This window comes from Mustelus asterias, chromosome 5, assembly GCF_964213995.1.
Source record: "Mustelus asterias chromosome 5, sMusAst1.hap1.1, whole genome shotgun sequence".
Classification (NCBI taxonomy): Eukaryota; Metazoa; Chordata; class Chondrichthyes; order Carcharhiniformes; family Triakidae; genus Mustelus; species Mustelus asterias.
The window spans coordinates 8,288,751-8,315,818 of NC_135805.1; the positions used below are offsets into that span (position 1 = coordinate 8,288,751).

Below are 27,068 nucleotides of genomic sequence, written 5' to 3' on the forward strand. Positions count from 1 at the left end.
TTTAAAAGGGCCTGCTGCTGACATCGTCCGATTTTTGAAAGTTAGCACTCCCACTGCTACGGCCACCGATTATTTATCTGCTCTGGACACAGCTTATGGCACTACAGAGAGTGGAGCCGACATCTTGGCCAAGTTCAGACACACATACCAGAATGAAGGAGAAAACCTCTCTGCTTTTCTATATCGCCTTGCCAAACTTCTCCATCGTGCTCTTCTTCAGGGAGGAATTACGGCTGCAGACATGAATCAAGCTCGGATGGAACAGCTAGTCAAGGGTGCACTCACTCGAGACATGGTTGCTCTGCGTGTAAGGATGAGCCACACCCTGGACAAACCCCCTTCCTTCTTCCAGCTGATGCAGGAGGTAAGAGAGGAAGAAAATTGGATTAGCGCCAGAGAAGGGATGAAAGCCACTGTACCACAGTCCTCAGTTACGTCTGAGTTGGACAGCCTACAAAATGAGGTAAGGGAACTGACTTCTCAGGTGGCCAGACTGTTGAGCGCCGTTCCAGTTACCCCTACATCTGAAAGTACGACAGCAAGGACTGGGTCCGTACAGCAAGCGCCAGAAGCTGCTGTTCGGAACGCGTCGCCCCAAGTGAAAAGGTCCAAACCACTGCCGGCAAGAATCTTTTGCTACAAGTGTGGGCAAGATGGGCATACAAGGAGAGAGTGCAAAGAACCCGAGGATCTGAGGAAAGTGAATCAGAAGCTGATCAAAAGCAAGCAGACAGCAGGGAAACTTCTCAGGAGTCAGGTGAAGGAACGGTGCTTGGTTCCGTGTGAAATACGTTCCACCCAATATCCACCCCCAGCAAAGTAAGGCTCAAAACAGTTACCTGCAGGATTAGTGGGGCCCATCTCTGATGTACCTGTGCAAATAGAAGGAGTTTATGCAAGAGCTTTGCTTGACAGTGGCGCCCAAGTAACCATTTTGTATCGCAACTTCTACGACACCTACCTGAAACACTTACCTCTCCAGCCACTTGAAGACCTGGAAATATGGGGTTTAAGCTCTCACCAATACCCATATGATGGCTGCCTGTCCATACAACTCGGGTTCACTGCCGCTGTAACCGGAGTGCCGCAGACAGTGGACACTTTGGCCTTAGTATGTCCTAACCCTGTGAAAGATGACAACATTGCCGTGCTGGTGGGGACCAATACCCGGCTAGTGAGAACGTTGGTTGAGTCCTGTAAAGAACAGGCAGGAGAACGCTTCTTGGGTACATTGACTACACACCCCATCCTCCGAGAAGCTTATGAGACACTCACCCAGTCTGAAACAACAAAAGGGGTAGACAAGCATGGTACTGTGTGGTTTACCCAGCATAAGCCAATCACCTTGCATCCAGGACAAGTGTTTAAAGTCACTGGCCTCCCAAGGTTTCCTGGTGATTTCACCGACCAGCTAGCACTGATAGATCAGCCTAATGACACTTTTTCCCCTGAAGAGTTGTGGGTGAGGCCTGAGGTTCATCCTGCATCAGTTGTTTCCAGCAGACGCATTACTGTGACTGTGAAGAACCTGTCATCCAGAGAAATCTCATTGAAACGCGGGACTCCACTAGCGCACATTTTTCCAGTAGCCCCTGTTCCTCTGCCGAGGGCACAGTGTGCGGTCGAAGCTGTAATCGAACTGACCCCTTCCCCTTTTGATTTTGGAGCCTCTCCTATGCCAGAGGAGGCAAAAAGGCGTCTCTGTGAGAGAATGATGGAGAGGAAAGAGGTTTTCTCTCAGCACGAGTGGGATGTAGGTTGTTCTAAAAGCACCAGACATGAAATAAGACTGAAGGATGCAAGGCCCTTCCGAGAGAGGTCACGTCGCTTGTCGCCTGCTGACTTTGAGGATGTGCGCCAGCACCTACAGGAACTACAAAGCCATGGCATCATCTTTGAATCGCGTAGTCCCTACGCACCGCCAATAGTAGTCGTACGCAAGAAGTCAGGGAAGGTACGAATGTGCGTGGACTACCGAACCCTTAACCTTCGAACAATACCGGACCAGTACACTGTCCCAAGGATAGAAGACGCTCTTCACTGCTTGTCTGGGAGTAAATGGTTCACAGTCCTTGACCTGAGGAGCGGGTACTATCAAATACCCATGAGTGAGGCTGACAAGGAGAAGACCGCTTTTATCTGCCCGTTGGGTTTTTATCAGTTCGAACGCATGCCTCAGGGAATTTCAGGAATACCGGACACTTTTCAGAGAGTCATGGAATGTACTGTCGGCGACATGAACTTTCTGGAGGTATTGGTGTACCTGGATGACCTCATTGTGTTTGGACGAACCCTCGAAGAACACGAGGAGCGGTTGCTCAAAGTGCTCGACCGGCTCCAAGAAGAAGGTCTGAAGCTGTCGCTTGACAAGTGCCAGTTTGGCAGGACTTCTGTCACCTACGTTGGACATGTAGTGTCACAGGACGGAACAGCGACGGACCCATCCAAGTTAGAGGCTGTTGTATCCTGGCCAAGACCCCAAACGGTGACAGAGCTCAGATCCTTCCTCGGATTTTGTGGCTACCATCGCCGCTTTGTCAAGGGCTTCTCCAAACTCTGCTGTCCCCTCAACGGACTCCTTCAAGGATATCCTCCCCGTCCCCGCTCCAAGGGGAGTCAGACTGCAAACTCACCTGACAAGACTTACTTCAAGCCTTCTGAACCCTTTGGCTCTCGGTGGAGTGAGCAATGCGAACATGCTTTCCAAGGACTCAAGACCCGGCTCACCAAAGCACCTGTATTGGCGTTCGCAGATCCACAGAAGCCTTATGTTCTGCACGTGGATGCTCGCCTGGATGGACTAGGTGGTGTTTTATACCAAGAGCATGATGATGGTCTACGCCCAGTTGCATTCATCAGCAGAAGTCTCTCGCCATCTGAGAAAAACTATCCAGCACACAAACTGGAGTTTTTAGCTCCCAAGTGGGCTATTGTGGATAAGCTACATGACTATCTTTACGGAGCTACCGTACAAGTCAGAACGGACAACAATCCCCTGACATATGTCACAACGTCAGCTAAACTGGATGCCACTGGTCATCGCTGGCTCTCAGCACTGTCCACCTACAACTTTAGCCTTAAGTATAGACCAGGCCAGCATAACCTTGACGCAGACTCGTTGTCTCGACGTCCACATGACAGCATGACACCAGATGATGCATGGCAAGAAATCTCAGTTCCAGGAGTGCGGGCTCTCTGTCAGACTGTGTCGAGTAGCACACGAGCAGGATAGTCCTATCCATGTGTGATCGAACAAATAGGAGCTCATGTGTCTGCAGTTCCCAAGGCTTTCTGTCACACTGTTGCAGTAGTAGCTGATCAGCTGCCCACTTTCAGTCCAGCAGAGCTTCAAGCTGCTCAGAAAAGCGACCCGTGTATAGGAGAAATATGGCTAGCTGTCAATCAGAAGGCACCGGCAAGTCAAATACAGACAAACCATCCTGATCTTACACTTCTGAAACGAGGGTGGGGGAAGTGGTCAATCGAGCAGGGTCTGCTTTACAGAACAGTCAAACAGTCTGATCTACGCTTACAGCGACAGCTTGTGCTCCCCAAGCAATTCCACCGTATGGTTCTGAAGTCACTGCATGACAACAATGGACATCTGGGATTTGACAAGACCTATGCACTCGTCTGTGACAGATTCTTCTGGCCCCGCATGAAGCTAGACGTAGAGACATACTGCAAGACATGTGAACGCTGCATTAAGAGAAAGACTCTGCCACAGCACCACTTTCCCCCATCCAAAGTTCAGGCCCTATGGATCTTGTATGCATTGACTTTCTCTACATAGAACCTGATTCCCGCAACGTGTGCGATGTGTTGATAGTCACTGACCACTTCATTTGGTATGCACAAGCATTCCCAACGAAGGATCAGAGAGCCATAACGGTTGCCAGAACTCGATGGGAGAAATACTTCATTCACTACGATCTACCAACTCGCATACATTCAGACCAGGGTCGGGATTTTGAAAGCCAGTTGGTGAGAGAGATGTTGACCATGTTGGGTGTGAGGAAAACAAGAACTTCACCATACCGTCCACAAGGTGACCCTCAACCAGAGAGGTTCAATAGAACCCTGTTGAACATGCTAGGAACTCTTGAGCCCAGTCAATAGTCCAAATGGAATCAGCACATTGCACATTTGGTCCACGCGTACAACTGTACCCCAAATGAAGCTGCCGGCTATTCACCCTACTTTTTAATGTTCAGGAGGGAAGCCAGACTTCCTGTGGACGTTTGCTTTGGCGTGGCAGCGGATGGGACCTCAACAACTTCCCACTTGCAGTATGTGTCGACGATGAAGAAAGAACTGCAAGCAGCCTATCAGTTGGCCCAAGCCACTTCCGCTAAAATGAACCAAAGTAACAAAGACAGGTATGACCAAAGAGTGCACTACCATTGCTTGAAGCCTGGGGATAGAGTCCTCATTCGAAACCTTGGCCTGAAAGGGAAACAGAAGCTTGCTGATCGGTGGAGTGCAAATCCTTATGTGGTTGAGAGTCAAATGTCTGATCTTCCTGTTTATCGTCTAAAGCCTCTAGATGGTTCGGGACCCATTAAAGTCATGCATCGCAATCATCTTTTGCCCCTGGGACAAGAGGTCCAATTGAACACTGAGGTTGACCCAAAGCCTACTCCCTCTCCAAGAGCCCTCAAGCGCAGGAAAGCAAAAGAAAGGAATCAAACTCTTGAGGTTCTCAAAGATGACTCTGCAGCTGATGTGCCCCTGGGAGATCAAAACTCTTCAGAATCAGAGTCAGAATATGGACATTACCCAGAGGACTTGATCATTGACAATCCTGAGGACATCTGTGAACAACCGGAACAGGATGTCATGCCCATAGAGTCCAATCCCCCCACAAATGCTACAGAAGACCCAGAAGTCGCAGCCAGCGCAGAATCTTCAGAAGGGCTACCTGTTGTGATAGAAGAGCTAGTAACTGAGCAAGGGGAAGTAGAATCAGACCGTTCTGTTGAGGGCACTTACACTACAGACACATCTAACATAGCAAATCCAGAATCAGAGATAAGGAGATCACAGAGAGAGAGAAAGCCAGCAGACCATTTACATTATACAAAGCTGGGAGAGCCGTGTGCAAAGTCTGTATTAGTAGGACATACAAGTGTTCACTCAGCTATGCCACCCACTATGCATTTCCCTGAACACTGCAATAGTTGTCATGCATGGTGGTGTAACTCCTTTGCTCAGTGCTCGTCATGTATGAATAAGGTACCACTCTTTTCACCCACTATTATACCAGTCATCACACTGAGGGCCAGTTTAAGGTACATGGTGTAATTGGTGAACTGGGTCCTGTGTCATGTAGCTCAGCATGTGGGAATGCTGTATTTTTGGTGGGGGGAGAATGTAAGGGACTGAGAAAAATGGGGATTTGTGGGGAAGACATTTACAAGTGTTCTTTGTCCCTTGTGGGTTTCAGTGTCCTGTTTGCTGAACAGGATGCTGTTTGTTGAGTGATGTGGGCTGGGCCAATCGGATTGCTCTGGGGGCGGGAAGAAAAAAAGAGGTGCCAGAAGAAAAAAAGAGGCGCCAGGAAGTGAAGCAGCTGCGGAGGAAGGCAGGGAGTGTGCAGAGAGAGATAGCCACGTTTTGAAGAGGAGCTTTTCCCAGGCAGTGAGAATTCGGTTTGGAGTGAGAGGCAGCCAGGCGTTCTCCTGCCTGTTCTTTTCATTACTGCCGAGGAGCACAGCCTTCAGCGCACTGGACCTGCGATGCTGCACGGATAGCTCGCGGCACCTCTGCCTCCTACAGCATCATCTTCCACACCTGTGTCTCTTCTGGACTGTGTGTGTGTCGTGAGTAACTGGTGGGGACTATACAGTCCAACTGGAACAGTATCTACAAGTGTGTTACTGAGAACGAGTTTCCCCATGTGTGCACCAATGGATGGGCCCCAACGGTTATAGATCAGAGCTCACTGTTTTATGTCTGTTAATTATATTTGTTATTAAATTTATTTTTGATATTCCGATTACAGTACTGACATTTATGGGTAAACAGGGAATTAGCCAAATCATCAACCGCTAGGAATTCGGGATCCTGTTGATTGAATATTTAAATAGTAGCCCCATATAGTGGTCAGCAGGGGGTTACATTGGTATTTACACAATAGAGAAGGATGATCTGAGTTCAGGAAATCGGGATGTCAAAATGATTTGGGTAGAGATGAGAACTAGTAAAGGCAAGAAGTCACTTGTGAGAATAATGTTCAGGCCCCTGACAGTTGGAACATAAAAGAAATAACTGAAGCTTGTCAGAAAGGCACAACAACAATCATGGAAGATTTTAATCTACATGTAGATTGGAACAGTCAGATGGACAAAGGTAGCCTAGATGAAGGGTTCACTGAATGATTTCAGGATAGTTTCTGAGAACCACATGTTCTGGAGCCAATCAGAGAGCAGGCTGTACTAGACCTGGTATTGTCTGACGAGATGGGAGTAAGTAATGATCTCATTAAAGCACCCCTAGCACGCAGTGGCCATATTAGGATTGAGTTCTAATTTTACATTCAGTTTGAGGGAGAATAGGGCAGGCTTTTTAAATTTAAACAAGGGCAATTATGGGGCATGAAAGTTGTGCTGACAAAAATTAATTAGCAAATTAGATTAAGGGATTGGTCAATATTGATGCAGCGGCAAACACAAAATAAGTGGATATTTCAGGGATAGGTCAATATTGATACAGTGGCAAACAAAAAAAGTGGATATTTCAGAAAATACAGATTTGGTACATTCCAATGAGTGAGAAAAATCCAAGGGATAACACATCAACTGAGGTTATCCAGAAAGGTTAGGCTAAAGATTGTATGTTTTTTCATTAATTTGATAACATATGCAAAGACTGGTGGAAGATCTGAAGATTGGACAGAATATAAGAAACAGCAAAAGGACTGATGATTAATAAGGAGAGAAAAATTAAGAGTGTAAAAGAAAGATAGCCAGAAATAAAATAATTGATGGTAATAGTTTCTATAAATGTTTGAAAAAAAGAAATAAGTTAACAAAGTAAGAACTGGTCGGAAAGAAATTAAGTCTGGAGAATTGATGATGGAATCCAAGGAGATGGCAGATGAATTGAACAGCTATTTTGCATCAGTCTTCACAATGGAGGATACAAGTCACATCCCAGAAGCAGCTATAATCCAGGAAATGGGAGGGATGAACTCAGTGCCACTTCTCTCGTGACTAACTTTCCTGAGTATTTTGTTGGAGGCGTGGGCTGACAAGAGCCCAGGTCCTCTTGATTTGATTTGATTTATTATTGTCACATGTATTAGTATACAGTGAAAAGTATTGTTTCTTGCACGCTATACAGACAAAGCATACCGTTCATAGAGAAAGAAACAAGAGAGTGCAGAATGTAGTTTTCCAGTCATAGCTAGGGTGTAGAGAAAGATCAACTCAATTCAAAAGTCTGATGGCAGCAAGGAAGAAGCTGTGCTGAGTCGGTTGGTACGTGACCCCAGACTTTTGCATCTCCTTCCCAATGGAAGAAGGCAGAAGAGAGTATGTCTAGGGTGTGTGGGGTCCTTAATTATGCTGGCTGATTTTCCAAGGCAGCAGGGAGTGTAGACAGAGTCAATGGATGGGAGGATGGTTTGCGTGATGGATTGGGCTACATTCATGACCCTCGTAGTTTCTTGCAGTCTTGGGCAGAGCAGGAGCCATACCAAGCTGTGATACAACCAGAAAGAATGCTTTCTATGGTGCATCTGTAAAAATAGGTGAGAGTCGTAGCAGACATGTCAAATTTCCTTAATCTTCTGAGAAAGTAGAGGCGTTGGTGGGCTTTCTTAACTATAGTGTTGGCATGGGGGGACCAGGATAGATTGTTGGTGGACACCTAAAAAGTTGAAGCTTTCGACCATTCCTCATTGTCCCCGTTGATGTAGACAGGGGCATGTTCTCCACTACACTTCCTGAAGTCACTGACAATGTCCTTCATTTTGTTGACATTGAGGGAGGGATTATTGTCATCGCACCAGTTCACCAGATTCTCTATCTCATTCCTGTACTTTGTCTCGTCATTGTTTGAGATCCGACCCACTACGGTGGTGTCATCAGAAAACCTGAAAATCGAATTGGAGGGGTCTTCTTGGACTTCATCCCAGGATCAATTGTTATGGCATAGTAGATGGTAAGTGTTGAGCTACCCAAGTCCCATAGGGAAACTTGAAACAGCTGTCAGAACTTTGCAATTTGTGTATTTTGAGGAGGTTCTCAAATTAATTGTGATAATTTTGTATTAAAGCGAATAAACACAGCCAAATTGCATATTTGCCATGCTTTTGCAACGCTTTTGGAAATGCTGAGTAGTTGTGACGAGTGGAGTTATGTCGGGATCAGTGATTGGGCCCAGCTATTAACAAGATTTGGATGAGAGAATCAAATATAATTTTCAAAGTTTGTTGACAACACAGAACTTGGTGGAAATGTGAGTGGTGATTAGGATGTTAAGAGGCTTCAGGGTGATTTTGACAAGTGGGCAAATACATGGCACATGGATAAATATGAAATTATCCACTTCATTAGGAAAACAGAATGGCAGAGTATTATATAAATTGTGATAGATTGGGGAATGTTGATGTACAAAGGGACCTGTGTATCCTGGTCATTGAAAGCAAGCAGTTAAGAAGGCAAATGGTATGTTGGCCTTCATTGCAAGAGGACTTGTGTACAGGAGCATAGATGTCTTACTGCAGTTGTACAGGGCCTTGGTGATGTTCAGTTTTGGTCTCCTAAACTAAGAAGTATAATTACCACAGAGGGTGTGCAGTGAAGGTTCACCAGACTGATTCCTGGGAGAGCAGGTTTGTCATATGTGGAGAGATAGTTCGACTAGGCTTGTATTTACTGGAGTTTAGAAGAATGAGAGGGGATGCATTGAAATATATAATCTAATATGGCTGGACAGATTGGATACAAGGATGTTGTTTCCCCTGGCTAGAGTGTCTGGAACGAGGTTCACAGTATCATGATATGAGATAGGTCATTTAGGACTGAGATGAGGAGCAACCTCAGAGGTGGTTAACTTGGAATTCTTTACCACAGAAAGCTATGGAGGTAAAGTCACTGAACATATTTAAGAAGGAAACAAATTTCTCAACTCTAAAGGCATGAAGGGAGAGTGCGAGATTATGGTATTGAGATAGAAGGCCCGATTTTACCATTGCGGAAAAACGGGCGTGAAAACGTGGTAAAGTCGGGTGTGAGGCCATGAACGTGATCCGCGCCCGCGTCCGCGCAGCTGGCAACTTTACCGAGGCCTGGGAATGGCCGTGATCCGATTCGCGCCTGAAATGGGCACAACGGCGATTTAAATGCATTTGCATGCATTTCAATTGAATTAATGAACTGCCCGCCCAACTTTATCAGCATTTCCCCCTTTACCACCGCGTTCGCCAATCCGGAATTGCACCGAAATGGACATGCTGAATAAAAGTCTGATTCGGGTGCTCCAGCTGCTGAAGAGGTGAGTTCAGAGCTTCAAATGGCTCTCTGACTCAAATCGGTGGTGGAGGAGGGAGGCGGGCCAGATCATTCTCTGGTGGGGGGGGGGGGGGGGAGGGAGGCCCGATCGCTCTCCGGAGGGGGGGAAGGCCAGATGGATCTCTGGTGGGGGGGGGGGGGGGGGGGGTGGTCCGCTGCCACTCGGCGGGCGATCGGTGGGGGGAAGGGCGCTGGGGGTTGCGATCGATCTGGGTAGCGGGGGGGGGGCGGGGTGGATAAGGGGGACAGTGATGTCTGTGGGGGCCATCGCTCCCACTTTTCACTCCCGGGCCGCTTTCTCAGCTTTTTGGGGCCCGGGAGCGATCTGACATGGGCGCGCTTTTTCAAATTTTTTTCTAACTGTGCATGTGCAGTTCAGAGCTCTGATTGTTTCGGGCATGCTAAGCCCCGCCCACAGCACGATTCAGACCTGCGATGTTTTTTTCAGGCTGTGCGTATGGGGGTGCCTGAGAACCGATTCAGCACTTAGAATGAAAATGGTAAAATCAGGCGCAAAGTGTCAGCATTGAGTTGCAGAGCAGGGTCGAAGAGCAGAATTACCTACTTTTGCTCCTAGTGTTTGTATTTCTATGTCTCTGTGTTGTTCTGCCATGACCACTTCATGATGTTGTCCATTTGATCACATCATCCTCTTCCTGTGGTGGATGATGCTTCATGCATGTTTGTCAGTCGGGCTGACCTCATGTGTGATGGCCTCTCAGGCCATAGACATGAGATTCTTGTGCTTCCTGGAGTCATCCCTGGAATGAAGGGCGTTCCCTGATGTCCTCGAGGGCCTGGCAGGTGAAGTGGCATGCTGCCTTCTTAAGACTTTTGCCTTTCTTTGCTTCTGGTGGCTGGAGCATCTCTGCAAGGATCCTGAAGATAGGAGGGCTGGAGAGAGTAAGATTTATGTTTTGGACTGTCATAGAGAATAGAATAGAATAGATGCCCTACAGAAGAGGCCATTTGGCCTATCGAGTCTGCACCGACTCTCTTATCCAGTCCCTCTTCCCCTGCCCTATCCCTATAACCCCACACATTTCCCATGGCTAATCCATCTAACCTACACATATTGGGACACTAAGGGACAACTGACATGGCTAATCCACTGAACTTGCACAGCTTTGGACTCTGGGAGGAGCACCTGGAGGGAATCCATACAGACACTGGGAAAATGTGTAAACTTCACACAGGCAGCCTGACCTTGGACCGCACCAGCTGATGACAGGCAGATGACTCAGCTCCCAACCTGCCATTTGATTCAGCTGCATACTTGCCCATTCATAATTAATGTGGAATTGGGCAGGCATTCGCACTATCCTGACCAGTGGGGTGGGCATTGACATAACCTGTCACCTCTGCACTTAGGGTGGGATTTTCCATCTCTCCCTAGCAACTTGCTGTTGGTTGCCAGAGGGATCTTCTGGTCCCATAGGTATCTACAGTGTTTTGGATGACTCTGTCAGGGAACCCACTGACGGGAAGAGCCATAAAATACTGCCCATAATGTCCGAAATGGATAGTTCAGCTCTTAATTTTTTTAATTCATTCATAGAATGTGGGTATTGCTGGGGAGACCAGCATTGATTGCCTTTTCCTAATTGTCCTTGAGAAGTTGATGGTGAGCTATCTTATTGCATGGCTGTAGTTCATATGTTGTAGGTTATCCCACAATGCTCTTAGGCAGGGAGTTCCAGTGCCCTTGACTGCTGAAGTGTTCCCTGACAGAAAGGGAACACTTCAGCAGCCAAAGACATTCAGCCTCCGATCTTCAGGTAAGCATACTCCAAGGTGGCCATGGGAAATGTGTGGGGTTATAGGGGTAGGGCGGGGGAAGAGGGACTGGATAAGATGAGAATATAGGAGGCATAGAACATAGAACATAGAAAGCCACAGCACAAACAGGCCCTTCGGCCCACAAGTTGCGCCGATCACATCCCCACCTCTCGGCCTATCTATAGCCCTCAATCCCATTAAATCCCATGTACTCATCCAGAAGTCTCTTAAAAGACCCCAACGAGTTTGCCTCCACCACCACCGACGTCAGCCGATTCCACTCACCCACCACCCTCTGAGTGAAAAACTTACCCCTGACATCTCCTCTGTACCTACCCCCCAGCACCTTAAACCTGTGTCCTCTCGTAGCAACCATTTCAGCCCTTGGAAATAGCCTCTGAGAGTCTACCCTATCCAGACCTCTCAACATCTTGTAAACCTCTATCAGGTCACCTCTCATCCTTCGTCTCTCCAGAGAGAAGAGACCAAGCTCCCTCAACCTATCCTCATAAGGCATGCCCCCCAATCCAGGCAACATCCTTGTAAATCTCCTCTGCACCCTTTCAATGGCTTCAACATCTTTCCTGTAATGAGGTGACCAGAACTGCGCGCAGTACTCCAAGTGGGGTCTAACCAGGGTCCTATAAAGCTGCAGCATTATCTCCCGACTCCTAAACTCAATCCCTCGATTAATGAAGGCCAGTACGCCGTACGCCTTCTTGACCGCATCCTCCACTTGCGAGGCCGATTTAAGAGTCCTATGGACCCGGACCCCAAGGTCCTTCTGATCCTCTACACTGCTAAGAATGGTACCCTTCATATTATACTGCTGCTTCATCCCATTGGATCTGCCAAAATGGATCACCACACACTTATCCGGGTTGAAGTCCATCTGCCACTTCTCCGCCCAGTCTTGCATTCTATCTATGTCTCGCTGCAACTTCTGACATCCCTCCAAACTATCCACAACACCACCTACCTTGGTGTCGTCAGCAAACTTACCAACCCATCCCTCCACTTCCTCATCCAGGTCATTTATGAAAATGACAAACAGCAAGGGTCCCAGAACAGATCCCTGGGGCACTCCACTGGTCACTGACCTCCATGCAGAGAAAGACCCCTCCACAGCCACTCTCTGCCTTCTGCAGGCAAGCCAGTTCTGGATCCACAAGGCAACAGCCCCTTGGATCCCATGCCCTCTCACTTTCTCAAGAAGTCTTGCATGGGGGACCTTATCGAACGCCTTGCTGAAGTCCATATAGACCACATCCACCGCTCTTCCTTCGTCAATGTGTTTGGTCACATTTCGCATGGTTAGTAAGTTTGCAGATGACACCAAGATTGGTGGCATAGTTGACAGTGAAGAAAGTTATCTCCAATTGCAACAGGATCTTGATCAATTGGGCCAGTGGGCTGACGAATGGCAGATGGAGTTTAATTTAGACAAATGCGAGGTGATGCATTTTGGTAAATTGAACCAGGGCAGGACTTACTCAGTTAATGGTAGGGCGTTAGGGAGAGTTACAGAACAAAAAGATCTAGGGGTACATGTTCGGCCTCCCAGGTGGGTCTGCCTCCTGTGGGAGGGTGTCCGCCAGTAGGGTGGGGTAGGAGGGGATAGTCACTGCTGGGGGAGTGGGTTGCTGGAGATTGGGACGCTCCTTGAGTGGGGGGACTGGGGCTGGCCCGGGAATGCTTCTGGGGTCCACGATCTGGCTGTGGGGGGGAGCTGGAGGGGCAGCAAGGCGGAGGTCCCGGGCTGGCCAGTGATCGAGCTGGCCAGCAAACTGCAGGCTGACCGCTTGGGGCCACTACGCATGCGCAGAGGCCAGGAACTGTCAGACTCCAGCGTGAACCCCGTTCTCCAAGCTTTTAATGATATTCACGATGGTGACCTCTGCAGTGCACGGAGTGTGGGAGATTCGAGTCTGAACTCTCACTGAAAAAACAATCGTGAATTACAGCAGTTTTCCCAAGAATTCAGCACTCAGAAATTTTTTGGGAGAATCGCCCCCTATTTTCCAAGTGCCGCCTAAGTAAGGTTCGATAAAGCTGCAACATGACTTGCCAATTTTTAAACTCAATGCCCCAGCTTATGAAAGCAAGCATGCCATATGCCTTTTTGACTACCTTCCCCACCTGCGTTGCCACTTTCAGTGACCTGTACACCTGTACATCCAGATCCCTCTGTCTATCAATACTCTAAAGGGTTCAGCCATTTACTGTATATTTCCCATCTGTATTTAGACCTTCCAAAATGCATTACCTCACATTTACCTGGATTAAACTCCATCTGCCATCTCTCCGCTCAAGTCTCCAATTGATCTATATCCTGCTGTATCCTCTGACGGTCCTCATCGCTATCCGCAATTCCACCAACCTTTCTGTCGTCCGCAAACTTACTAATCAACCCAGTTAGATTTTCCTCCAATATATATATTACAAACAGCAAAGGTCCCAGCACTGATCCCTGAGGAACGCCACTTGTCACAGCCCTCCATTCAGAAACGCATCCTTCCACTGATATCCTCTGTCTTCTTTGACCAAGCCAGTTCTATATCCATCTTGCCAGCTCACCTCTGATCGCATGCGACTTCACCTTCTGTACCAGTCTGCCATGAGGGACCTTGTCAAAGACTTTACTGAAGTCCATGTAGACAACATCCACTGCCCTACCCTCATCAATCATCTTCGTCATTTCCTCAAAAATTCGATCAAGTTAATGAGACAAAACCTCCCCTTCACAAAACCATGTTGCCCGTCACTAATACGTCCACCTATTTCTAAGTGGGAGTAAATCCTGTCTCGAAGAATCCTCTCCAATAATTTCCCTACCACTAACATAAGGCTCACTGGCCTATAATTACCTGGATTATTCTTGCTACCCTTCTTAAACAAAGGAACAATATTGGCTATTCTCCAATCCTCTGGGACCTCCCCTGCATTCCAACCATTATTCTGTAAATTGAGTTTGTGTCTTTATATGCCCTGTTTGTGAACAGAATTCCCACTCACCTGAAGAAGGAGCTTAAGGCTCCAAAAGCTTGTGGCTTTTGCTACCAAATAAACCTGTTGGACTTTAACCTGGTGTTGTTAAACTTCTTACTGTGCAAGTGAGGTGCCTAGTGCAAGTGAGGCTCGGAACAGGGAGATTCTACAGTTGAACGCGTGGCTAAAGGACTGGTGCAAGAGGGAGGGTTTTAAATTCATAGATAACTGGGAAATCTTCAAGTCAGGATGGCAACTGTACAGAAAGGATGGGTTACACCTTAACTGGAAGGGAGCAAATATCCTGGCTGGGAGTTTTGCTAGAGTGTTTCGGCAGGGGGGTGGGGAACAAAACAGGAGGTCAGTAAATACTGAGGCTGGGGTCCAGGTCAAGGCTAGCTAAGAAGAGGAGCACTCTGGAGGAGGAGGACCTGACTGGGCCTGGAGGTCTGGAGTGCATCTGCTTCAATGCGAGGAGTGTAACGGGTAAAACAGACGAACTTAGGGCCTTAATGCTTGTGCGGAATTTGGATGTGGTTGCGGTGACGGAAACTTGGTTAAAAGAAGGACAGGACTGGCAGCTGAATATTCCGGGGTATAAGTGTTTTAGGCGAGACAGAGGAGGGGCTAAAAAAGGTGGGGGAGTAGCGATATTAGTTAAGGAGCATTACCGCGGTGCAGAGGGTAGACAACTTAGAGGGGTCATGTACTGAGTCGCTGTGGGTGGAACTCAGAAACAGGAAGGGTGCAGTCACTATGCTGGGGGTGTACTACAGACCACCCAACAGCCCACGGGAAGTGGAGGAAAGGATATGTCAGGAGATTCTGGATAGGTGCAGAAAACATAGGGTTGTTGTAGTGGGGGACTTTAATTTCCCTGGCACAGACTGGAAAGTGCTTAGAGCTGGGGGACCGGACGGGGAGGAATTTGTAAAATGCGTACTGGAAGGTTCTTTGGAACAGTATGTAGATAGCCCGACTAGAGAGGGGGCTATACTGGACCTAGTTCTGGGAAATGAGCCCGGTCAGGTCGTCAAAGTTTCGGTAGGGGAACATGTGGCAAATAGTGACCACAACTCTGTTAACTTTAGGATAGTAATGGACAAGGATGAGTGCTGTCCTACGGGCAGGGTGCTAAATTGGGGGAAGGCTGACTATAGCCGGATTAGGCAGGAATTGGTGGATGTTGATTGGGAGAGGATGTTCGAGGGTAAGTCCGCGTCTGGCATGTGGGAGTCTTTTAAGGAACTATTGATAAGGCTGCAGGATAGGCATGTGCCTGTAAAAAGGAAAGATAGGAAAGGTAGGATTCGAGAGCCGTGGATAACCAGGGAAATTGAGGATCTGATTAAAATGAAAAGGAAGGCGTACGTTAAGTCCAGGCAACTGAAAACAGATGGAGCTCTGGAGGAATACAGACAGAGTAGGAAAGATCTCAAACGGGGAGTTAGAAGGGCAAAAAGAGGGCACGAGATGTTCTTGGCAGGCAGGATTAAGGAGAATCCTAAGGCATTCTATTCATACGTTAGGAACAAAAGAGTTGTCAGGGAGAAAATCGGACCTCTCAGGGACAAAGGAGGGGAATTATGCTTAGAACCCAAGGGAATAGGGGAGATCCTAAATGAATACTTTGCATCGGTATTCACGAAGGAGAGGGGCGTGTTAACCGGGAGTGTCTCGGAGGGAGGTGTTGACCCGTTAGAGAAAATCTCCATTACAAGAGAGGAAGTGTTAGGTTTTTTAGGGAACATTAAAACTGACAAAGCCCCAGGGCCTGATGGCATCTATCCTCGACTGCTCAGGGAGACGAGAGGTGAAATTGCTGGGCCTCTGACGGAAATCTTTGTCGCTTCTTTGGACACGGGTGAGGTCCCTGAGGATTGGAGGATAGCGAATGTGGTCCCGTTGTTTAAGAAGGGTAGCAGGGATAACCCAGGAAATTATAGGCCGGTGAGCTTGACGTCCGTGGTAGGGAAGTTGTTGGAGAGGATTCTTAGAGACAGGATGTATGTGCATTTAGAACGGAACAATCTCATTAGTGACAGACAGCATGGTTTTGTAAGAGGGAGGTCGTGCCTTACAAATTTGGTGGAGTTTTTTGAGGAAGTGACAAAAACGGTTGATGAAGGAAGGGCCGTGGATGTCGTCTATATGGATTTCAGTAAGGCATTTGACAAAGTCCCACATGGCAGGTTGGTTAAGAAGGTTAAGGCTCATGGGATACAAGGAGAAGTGGCTAGATGGGTGGAGAACTGGCTTGGCCATAGGAGACAGAGGGTAGTGGTCGAAGGGTCTTTTTCCGGCTGGAGGTCTGTGACCAGTGGTGTTCCGCAGGGCTCTGTACTGGGACCTCTGCTATTTGTGATATATATAAATGATTTGGAAGAAGGTGTAACTGGTGTAATCAGCAAGTTTGCGGATGACACGAAGATGGCTGGAATTGCGGATAGCGAAGAGCATTGTCGGGCAATACAGCAGGATGTAGATAGGCTGGAAAATTGGGCGGAGAGGTGGCAGATGGAATTTAATCCGGATAAATGCGAAGTGATGCATTTTGGAAGAAATAATGTAGGGAGGAGTTATACAATAAATGGCAGAGTCATCAGGAGTATAGAAACACAGAGGGACCGAGGTGTGCAAGTCCACAAATCCTTGAAGGTGGCAACACAGGTGGAGAAGGTGGTGAAGAAGGCATATGGTATGCTTGCCTTTATAGGACGGGGTATAGAGTATAAAAGCTGGAGTCTGATGATGCAGCTGTATAGAACGCTGGTTAGGCCACATTTGGAGTACTGCATCCAGTTCTGGTCGCCGCACTACCAGAAGGACGTGGAGGCATTGGAGAGAGTGCAGAGAAGGTTTACCAGGATGTTGCCTGGTATGGAGGGTCTTAGCTATGAGGAGAGATTGGGTAGACTGGGGTTGTTCTCCTTGGAAAGACGGAGAATGAGGGGAGATCTACTAGAGGTATACAAGATTATGAAGGGTATAGATAGGGTGAACAGTGGGAAGCTTTTTCCCAGGTCGGAGGTGACGATCACGGGGGGTCACGGGCCCAGGCTGAGAGGGGCGAGGTATAACTCAGACATCAGAGGGACGTTTTTTACACAGAGGGTGGTGGGGGCCTGGAATGCGCTGCCAAGTAGGGTGGTGGAGGCAGGCACGCTGACATCGTTTAAGACTTACCTGGATAGTCACATGAGCAGCCTGGGAATGGAGGGATACAAACGATTGGTCTAGTTGGACCAAGGAGCGGCAGAGGCTTGGAGGGCCGAAGGGCCTGTTTCCTGTGCTGTACTGTTCTTTGTTCTTTGTACCTCCCCTGTAGCCAGTGAGGATACAAAGATTTCTCTCAAGGCCCCAGCAATTTCCTCCCTTGCCTCTCTCAATATTCTGGGGTATATCCCATCGGGCCTTGGGGACTTGTCTACTTAATCCTGCTGGCCAATGATTTTTCGTGATCCCTTTTAGCCCATCTTACTCCTTGTTTAAATTTCTTTCTACTTGCTTTGTATTCCACACTTGCTTTGTGTGTTCCCAGCCTCCTAGCCTTGACAAATGCTTCCTTTTGTCTTTGACTAGGCTCACAATATCTCTCATTATCCAACGTTCCCAAAACTTGCTATACTTATCCTTCATCCTTTCAGGAATGTGCCAGCCCTGAATTTCTATCAACTTACGCTTGAAAGCCTCCCATATGCCAGATGTTGAGTTGAAAAGATATAATAGAAGGATGTAACAAATGAAAATTCATAAAGATCGGAATATGATTTTTTTTTCATTTTCATGCTACATTGAATGAAGTGGAATTAGTAAATGTGCATCATTTGAAATATAATTGTGACTTGAAAAATACATTAATCATTAACACTTTTGTTGACAGCTTCAAGCTTATGATGATTTTTTTTCGAAAGGAGGAAGAAAATCACTTGTGTTCTTTTACCAAGAATCTGACCCACCAATAATAGGTAAAAGTTAATTATAGGTTAAGAATGTAGATGTGTAAGCCAACATGTTAAATATTACAAAGAAAGTTGATGTATTTGTGTTTGCTTGCAACTTCTAGATTCTCGTGTGTGTGTGTGTGTGCGTGCGTGCATGTGTGTGTGTGTGCGTCTGCGAGGTTCAGGACATCAAAGAAATGCAGGTGGGAAGTAAAAAGAATTACAGCTTGCAAATGTTCCATAAATAAGGCAAGGTTATTAAACTTTATTTTACCCAAAAATTGGGGGTAATAGGGAGAACATGAAATGTTTTTATATTCTTGGAAAGATAACTTTCAAAGAGGGACTCAGGATCATGGACTCAAAAGCAAAAGAGAAATAAGAACAGAATCCCTACAGTGCAGAAGGAGGACATTTGACCCATCGAGTCTGCATCGATTCTGGTGACAGAAGGAGGCATTGAAAGCCTGATGGCTGGAAGGGCACAAGATGTCCGGGATGGAAGGGGGAGGGGTGATATCGGGTGTGTGGACGGTTGGGTGGCATATATCAGGGACTGGCCTTCAGGGGGCGGGGGCTGGGGGGTGGAAGGGTTGGTTGGGGATCGGATGCCAGGACAGGGACAGGATGGACAATCACCCTTGCTGCCTGAATGAGATCATTAATTCTCTTGCGGCACTGCTAGTCAGTCCTAGGTGCCAGTGCACAGACACTGATTTCCATTGAACAAAGAACAAAGAACAATACAGCACAGGAACAGGCCCTTCAGCCCTCCAAGCCTGCGCCGCTCATGTGCCCACTAGACCTTTTGTATCTCTCTATTCCCAGTCTGTTCATGTGGCTATCTAGATAAGTATTAAACGATCCCAGCGTGTCCGCCTCAATCACCTTGCTTGGCAGTGCATTCCCCCACCACCCTCTGTGTAAAATACATCCCTCTGAGATTTAACCTTTTGCACCAGCCTGCCATGAGGGACCATTGCCATTGCCATTGCCTCCCAGGTCACTTTGCCTTCACGATCCCTGGCTCGACGCCTGTCCGGGGGAAGAATATTTCTCTCCCCTCCTCCACCACATCGAGCAGAGGGGCTAATTCTCCCTCTGTGAACCTGGGAACAGTTCATCTTGGTGCCATCTTCCTGATATGACTCCCTGTCTGTCCATCGTTCAAGATAATATAGAGCTCTCCCTTGTTAAGGGAGTTCAGCTGTAGGCAGTTTGGGTGAGGCACGCACCCGTTGAGGCCATTCCAGTGAGATTCACTGCAAGCTGCCTTGTTGTAATGAGGGATGAGGCAAGGGGAACCTTGCAGGTGTACTGATGGTAGGGAGAGCTCTGCAACAGTGGTGATTGGGGGAGGGGGGTGAGGGGGGAAAACAGGGCTCATGCCTGGACTGCATAAAGATGTGCCTGAATTTTGCCCGACATGTCACACATGTCAGGAAAAGCCTCAAGCTGTGATAAAACCAGAACACTTAATACCCATTCTGGCTTTTGAGGAACTTTTAACAAGGGTCCTAATTGATTGCGTAGGATCCCACCCTAAAATGGGAAGCGGAAATTGATATCTATTGACCATTACGGATGTGTCTACTAGATTCTCAGAGGTCATTCCATCATGCAATATTACACCTGAAGGGATTGTAGAGCTGCTAGATACAGACTACCTACAGAAATACAATGAGTTCAAGGATCAAATTTTACATCAAAGTTATTTAAGGAGATTTGATTTGATATAGTATTCTCGCATGTATTAGTATACAGTGAAAAATATTGTTTCCTGCACACAATACAGACAAAGCATACTGTACATAGAGAAAGAAAGGAGACTACAGAACATTGTATTACAGTCATAGCTAGAGTATAGAGAAAGATCAACTTAATGCGAGGTAGGTCCATTCAAAAGTCTGATGACAGCACGGAAGAAGCTGGTCTTGAGTCATTTGGTACATGTCCTCAAACTTGTGTATCTTTTTCACGATGGAAGAAGGTGGAAGAGAGTATGTCCGAGGTGCAGGGCTCCTTAATTTCTGAGGCAGTGGGAAGTGTAGACAGTGTAAATGGGTGGAGGCTGGTTTGAACGATGGACTGGGCTTCATTCACGATCCTTTGTAGTTTCTTGCAGTCTTGGACAGAGCAGGAGCCATACCAAGCTGTGATACAACCAGAAAGAATGCTTTTGGTGAGAGTCCTAGCCAAATTTCCTCAGTCTTCTGAGAAAGTAGAGGTGTTGGTGGGCTTTCTTAACTATGGTAATGGCATAGAGGTACCAGGACAGTTTGTTGATGATCTGGACACCTAAAAACTTGAAACTCTCGACCATTTCTCCTTTGTTCCCGTTGATGCAGACAGGGGCACGTTCTCCGCTACGCTTCCTGAAGTCGATGACTATCTCTTTCGTTTCATTAACATTGAGGGAGAGATTATTGTCGTTGCACCAATTCACCAAATTCTCTATCTTTTTCTTGTACTCTGTCTCATCATTGTTTGAGATCCGACCCACTACAGTGATGTCTTCAGCAAACTTGAAAATTGAGTTGGAAGGGTATTTGGCCACACAGTCATAGGTATATAAGGAGTATAATAGGGGGCTGAGTTCACAGCCTTGTGGGGCACCGGTATTGAGGATGATTGTGGAGGAGGTGTTGTTGCCTATCCTTACTTATTGCGGTCTGTGGGTTAGGAAGTTCAGGATCCAGTCGCAGAGAGAGGAGCTGAGCCCCAGGCCACGGAGTTTGGAGTTGAGTTTCGTAGGAATAATGGTGTTGAAGGCTGAGCTGTAGTCGATAAATAGGAGTCTGACATAGGTTTCTTTGTGATCTAGGTTTTCCAAGGTTGAGTTATGGATATCATTGGAGTAAAACAATATATATCAACTGTTTACCATCCAGAATCACAGGGGTGTTAGAACGGTGGCATCAAACTTTAAAGACGATGTTGAGGGCCTGTAGTCAGGATTATCTGGAGGATTTGTGAAAACGGAAGTCCATTTGTATGTTTTGCAATTCGGAATGCACCTAATGATTCAACTAAATTCAGTCCATTTGAATTGATCTTTGGTCATGAGGTAAGAGGACCACTTAAATTGATCAAAGAGAAATTGGCGATTCAGCTTTCTGAGACTACATTATTAGACTGTCAAAGTTTAGGGAGAGATTAAATAGAATGGCTGTGTTGGCTAGATAGCATTTAAAAGGGGCACAGCATGTGATGAATCAGCAAGTGGATAAGCAGTCAAAAATTCTTAGTTTTGGTGCGAGGATACAGTATTAAAAGCAATTATTGGCCTCATCAAATTAAAAGGAAATTGAATAAAGTGAATAATTTGATAAGAACATCAGATAGAAGGAAGTGTGTCATGTGAATATGCTCAAATGGCATTTTAATAGGAAAGGAAAGAAACAGAATGATGTGTTAGTGGTTACAATTCTGAGAGAAGAACCAAATCCAGATGATTCTGAATTTGACATTCCTCAAATTAAATTAGATGATGAGGTGGTTTCAGAAATTGGACTGACCTTCCGGAGTAAAATCAAAATGACGTGCAAGAATTATTAAACTCACATGGAGATATATGTGGGAATAAGCTGGGAAGTACTAAAATGATTGTGCACAAGACTGTTGTAGAAAATGCTGTTCCAATTGAGCAATATCCATGTAGACTTAATCTTCTCAAGTTGGCACAGGTTCAGAAGGAGAAGCTGATATTTACTCAGTCTGAGATGCAACAGCTGAAAGTCTTGATTAAGCATGTAAAACTAGTGAAGGCGAAGATGGAGAGCCAGTTACTGGACAATTATGTGAATAAAGAAAATGAGCAGGTGTGGACAGAGATGCAAGACAAGTTAACTGTTTCCGAACCTGTTCTTGAATTAGAACAAAGAACAATACAGCACAGGAACAGGCCCTTCGGCCCTCCAAGCCTGCGCCTCTCATGTGCCCACTAGACCATTCTTTAGTATCCCTCTATTCCCAGTCTGTTCATGTGGTTATCTAGATAAGTCTTAAACGATCCCAGCGTGTCCGCCTCAATCACCTTGATTGTCAGTGCATTCCAGGCCCCCACCACCCTCTGTGTAAAATACATCCCCCTGACATCTGTATTGAACCTTGCCCCCCTCACCTTAAACCCGTGACCCCTTGTGTTCGTCACCTCCGACCTGGGAAAAAGCTTCCCACTGTTCACTCTATCTATGCCCTTCATAATTTTATACACCTCTATTAGGTCGCCCCTCATCCTCCGTCTTTCCAGGGAGAACAACCCCAGTTTACCCAATCTCTCCTCATAACTAAGACCCTCCATACCAGGCAACATCCTGGTAAACCTTCTCTGTACTCTCTCCAAAGCCTCCACGTTCTTCTGGTAGTGTGGTGACCAGAACTGGATGCAGTATTCCAAATGTGGCCTAACCATCGTTCTATACAGCTGCAACATCACATGCCAACTTTTATACTCTATACCCCGTCCAATAAAGGCAAGCATGCCATATGCCTTCTTGACCACCCTCTCCACCTGTGCTGCCACCTTTAAGGATCTGTGGACTTGTACACCCAGGTCCCTCTGTGTGTCTTTACTCCTGATGGTTCTGCCATTTATTGTATAGCTCCCCCTTACATTAGATCTACCGAAATGCATCACTTCGCATTTATCTGGATTAAATTCCATCTGCCATTATCTGGATTAAATTCCATCTGCCATTTCTCCGCCCAGGTTGAAGTTACCTGAACATAAATTGCAGGATTGTCAAAAACAGCTCATCATCTATGCGAAGAAAAACACAGATGAATCAACAATCATGTATGATCTCAAGATGGAGATTGAGGAGCAAAAGTATTTTACCACTGCAGATAAAAGGAAAGGACATCGAAGTGAAATGAGACTGTTTGCTGAAACTGGGGTGGCACGGTGGCACAGTGGTTAGCACTGCTACCTCACCGCATACCCCTTGGTCTGAGAACTTTGTGGCAATGAACGTCTCTCTCACCGCCCTACCCTGCCAGACCCTTGTTGCTCTCCTGCCCTCCTTCTCCTCCTCGTCCATATCTGCCTCCCCAGGGGCGTCTAGCTGGTTGCCCTCCTCCTCCAGGAAGTCTCCACACTGCTGCGCCAGATTGTGGAGCGCACAGCAGACCACCACAATGTGGGAGACTGTCAGGGGGTGGTACTGGGGGGCCTCACCAGAGCAGTCCAGGCAACGGAAATGCATCTTTAGGAGCTCAAAGCACCGCTCCACGATGGACTAGGTGGCAATGTGGGCCTCTCTGACTGAGTCTCTGGCCTCTGCTCCAGCAACATCAGCCAAGTCCTTAGCCCTTGTCCCTCAGGAGCCATCCGGGCAGCCTGGGCTGGTCCTTGAAGGCCAGCCCAGGGGATTTTAGAACTCCGTAGATGATACTATCGTGCAGGCTTCCTGGGTGTCGCGCACACGCATGCATGATTTTCATCCAGTGTTCGCAGACCAAATGAACATTCGGAGTGGAACCAATTCCTGTTGACAAATCTTGGTGCCTGGCTTTGTGGGGACCGCAGGGCAACATGTGCAGTCAATTGACCCCTGTACGTCCAGCATCCCAGCAATTGCAGAAAATCCTGCGGACTTCCTGCTGGGCCTGGCCCAGGTCAAATTTGGTGTCCAGGCTAAAGTTGATGGGGCAAAGTAGATACAACCTTACAGCTGAGTGGCAAGGTCCAGTATCAAACCTATCCACCAAGGGTATGTTTATTCTTGATTGGTCCAGGGTATGGAATATAACCTCTAATAATTCATGGGCACATACTTCCCCAACACCTTGGATGACATTGGCTGATGATTTTATGGCGTATAATGGAACATATTTCATATGTGGCACTAAAGCATACTTCCTACCAATTGGATAGGATCCTGTTATCTGGGATATGTCGTACCCTACATGCACCACGTAGCCTCCCTTCAGCATCACCCCTCACGAGCCAAAAGGACCATTAGCGGAACCGAACGGTTCTTTATGATGGCCTTTCCACTATATGGAAGGGGCAGAGCAGCCAACGAACTGATTCTTATGGCCTCAACATTGGAACAACTGGCAAACATAATGGCGGCAAATGCCAGGGCAACTGGACAGGCACTGGCCGAGGTCTCGGCTGAGCTGGTGGCTGTCCGGACCGTGGCATTACAAAATCGACTGGCTTTGGATGATCTGTTAGCCTTGCAGGGAGGAACATGCGTCATTGTAGTCAGGAACGCTGTACTTATATCCCAGATGCCTCTGAAAATATCACCAACCTGGCCGACCATATTAAGAGACAGGCTGATCAAATTCAAGAGATTGGCCGTGAATTTCATGATTATGACCCACTGGTTGGTTAGGTTGGCTAGGTCATGGATTATTTGATTGGATCTTTAAGGCCTTCATGTTACCACTACTATGCTACTGGGGATAGGATTGCTTGGTTGCTTGTGCAAATGCATTTTTAATCGGGTCATGGATATACCTATTTAATTAGTTGTCATGATATGACAAAAGGAGGGAATGTGAAGTTGTATGAACTAAGGAATAGCATGATGGGAAAATTGGTCAGCTATTTGGTACAATATAAGCAAGACTGACTCCGCATAACTTTAAGACTGTATGAGTAAATAAAACAAGATAAGGTCAGGGATGAAGGAGTCACCGACCTTTTTCTGTTCCATCAAAGGACAAGATAAGGGTATGAATGATGAGACAAAAAGTTCTAGGAGGTCAGCAAGTTATGACATGATTAATGACATTGCTTATGATTCTATTACTAATCGAATTCCTGAATATGCTCTGGTCACGCAAACTGATAATGATTATGTATAAATACTGAACTGACTCTTTGTGTAATGGCGGACTTGAGGAGGAATTAGCAAGTTGTATCAAATGCTAGATCAGCCATGATCTTATTGAATGGCGGAGCAGGCTTGAGGGGTTGGATGGCCTACTCCTGCTCCTATTTCTTATGTTCTCTCTGAACTCAAGTTTTCAGCCAAAACTGCATGCAGTCTTTTGTAAATAAATTCTTGTCATCTTGTCGGAACGAATTTTGTTGAGTCTTTCTATCACAGTCAAGAAGCAGGAAAGTTTCCACTTCAACAACAGGGCATCTGTCACCACGCGGACACACTTGTGCACCGAGGACTGGGAACAGATGTCCCCACTGGTGGCCTGGAAAGACCTGGTGGTGTAAACACTGAGGCCCACTGTGACCTTTCTATGCCTTTTAACTTTGACAAAGGATCATCTGGACTCGAAACGTCAGCTTGTTTCTCTCCTTACAGATGCTGCCAGACCTGCTGAGATTTTCCAGCATTTTCTCTTTTGGTTTCAGATTCTAGCATCTGCAACAATTTGCTTTTATTTTTTACTAGGATGGAATATCAGCAGTCAGCCAGAGAGCCTGTGTAGCTGACAAATGGCCCTAGCCAGTGATGAGCCCTGAGCTCAACAACCCCACAAGCCCCCCAGCACCCTCACAAGCCCCACCACGTCTGAGACCCCCCAACTCCTGCACAATGGAGGTTGGTGGTCAGAGTGACCTCCTCGCTCCCCTTTGCTACTGCTGCACTTGCAGCAGACATTTATGGAGCAGGTGTTTTCCTCACTGGCATGACGTCTCACTGACTAGGTCATGAAGGTAAATGAGGGGGGGAACGATTCTGTGAGTATTGCATTAATTATATTGAGATACATGCTAATAGTATGTAAAGTGATGTTTCACCCATTTTGGGCGTGCTCCTTATCACGTCCAGAAAAACAGTTTTGTAAGATGGGAATCGTCGGAATACTGGGCGCTGTAGACGGGGTTTCTTTCAGAGGTTAAAGAACAAAGAACAAAGAACAATACAGCACAGGAACAGGCCCTTCGGCCCTCCAAGCCCGCGCCGCTCCCTGGTCCAAACTAGACCATTCTTTTGTATCCCTCCATTCCCACACCGTTCATGTGGCTATCTAGATAAGTCTTAAACGTTCCCAGTGTGTCTGCCTCCACCACCTTGCCCAGCAGCGCATTCCAGGCCCCCACCACCCTCTATGTAAAATACGTCCTTCTGATATCCGTGTTAAACCTCACCTTGAACCTATGACCCCTCGTGAACGTCACCACCGACCTGGGAAAAAGCTTCCCACCGTTCGCCCTATCTATGCCTTTCATAATTTTATGCACCTCTATTAGGTCACCCCTCATCCTCCGTCTTTCCAGTGAGAACAACCCCAGTTTACCCAATCTCTCCTCATAACTAAGCCCTTCCATACCAGGCAACATCCTGGTAAACCTCCTCTGCACTCTCTCTAAAGCCTCCACCTCCTTCTGGTAGTGTGGCGACCAGAACTGGGCGCAGTATTCAAAATGCGGCCGAACCAACGTTCTATACAACTGCAACATCAGACCCAAACTTTTATACTCCATGCCCCGTCCTATAAAGGCAAGCATACCATATGCCTTATTCACTACCTTCTCCACCTGTGACGTCACCTTCAAGGATCTGTGGACTTGCACACCCAGGTCCCTCTGCGTATCTACACCCTTTATGGTTCTGCAATTTATTGTATAGCTCCCCCTACGTTAGTTCTACCAAAATGCATCACTTCACATTTATCTGGATTGAACTCCATCTGCCATTTCTTTGCCCAAATTTCCAGCCTATCTATATCCTTCTGTAGCCTCTGACAATGTTCCTCACTATCTGCAAGTCCAGCCATTTTCGTGTCGTCCGCAAACTTACTGATCACCCCAGTTACACTTTCTTCCAGATAGTTTATATAAATCACAAACAGCAGAGGTCCCAATACAGAGCCCTACGGAACACCACTAGTCACAGGCATCCAGCCGGAAAAAGAC

At 46.9% G+C, this 27,068-nt stretch overlaps 1 protein-coding gene across 1 annotated transcript in view; it reads left to right on the forward strand.

Annotated features, from left to right (window-relative positions):
- The window catches only part of LOC144493945 (dynein axonemal heavy chain 8-like), a 1,745,965-nt gene that overhangs the window by 21,380 nt on the left and 1,697,517 nt on the right, over positions 1-27,068 (forward strand). The window contains exons 4-6 of the mRNA XM_078213522.1: positions 18,169-18,253; positions 21,857-22,050; positions 22,984-23,098. Of these exons, the coding sequence (XP_078069648.1) occupies positions 18,169-18,253; positions 21,857-22,050; positions 22,984-23,098 (394 nt within the window). The remainder of the gene's footprint in view (positions 1-18,168; positions 18,254-21,856; positions 22,051-22,983; positions 23,099-27,068) is intronic.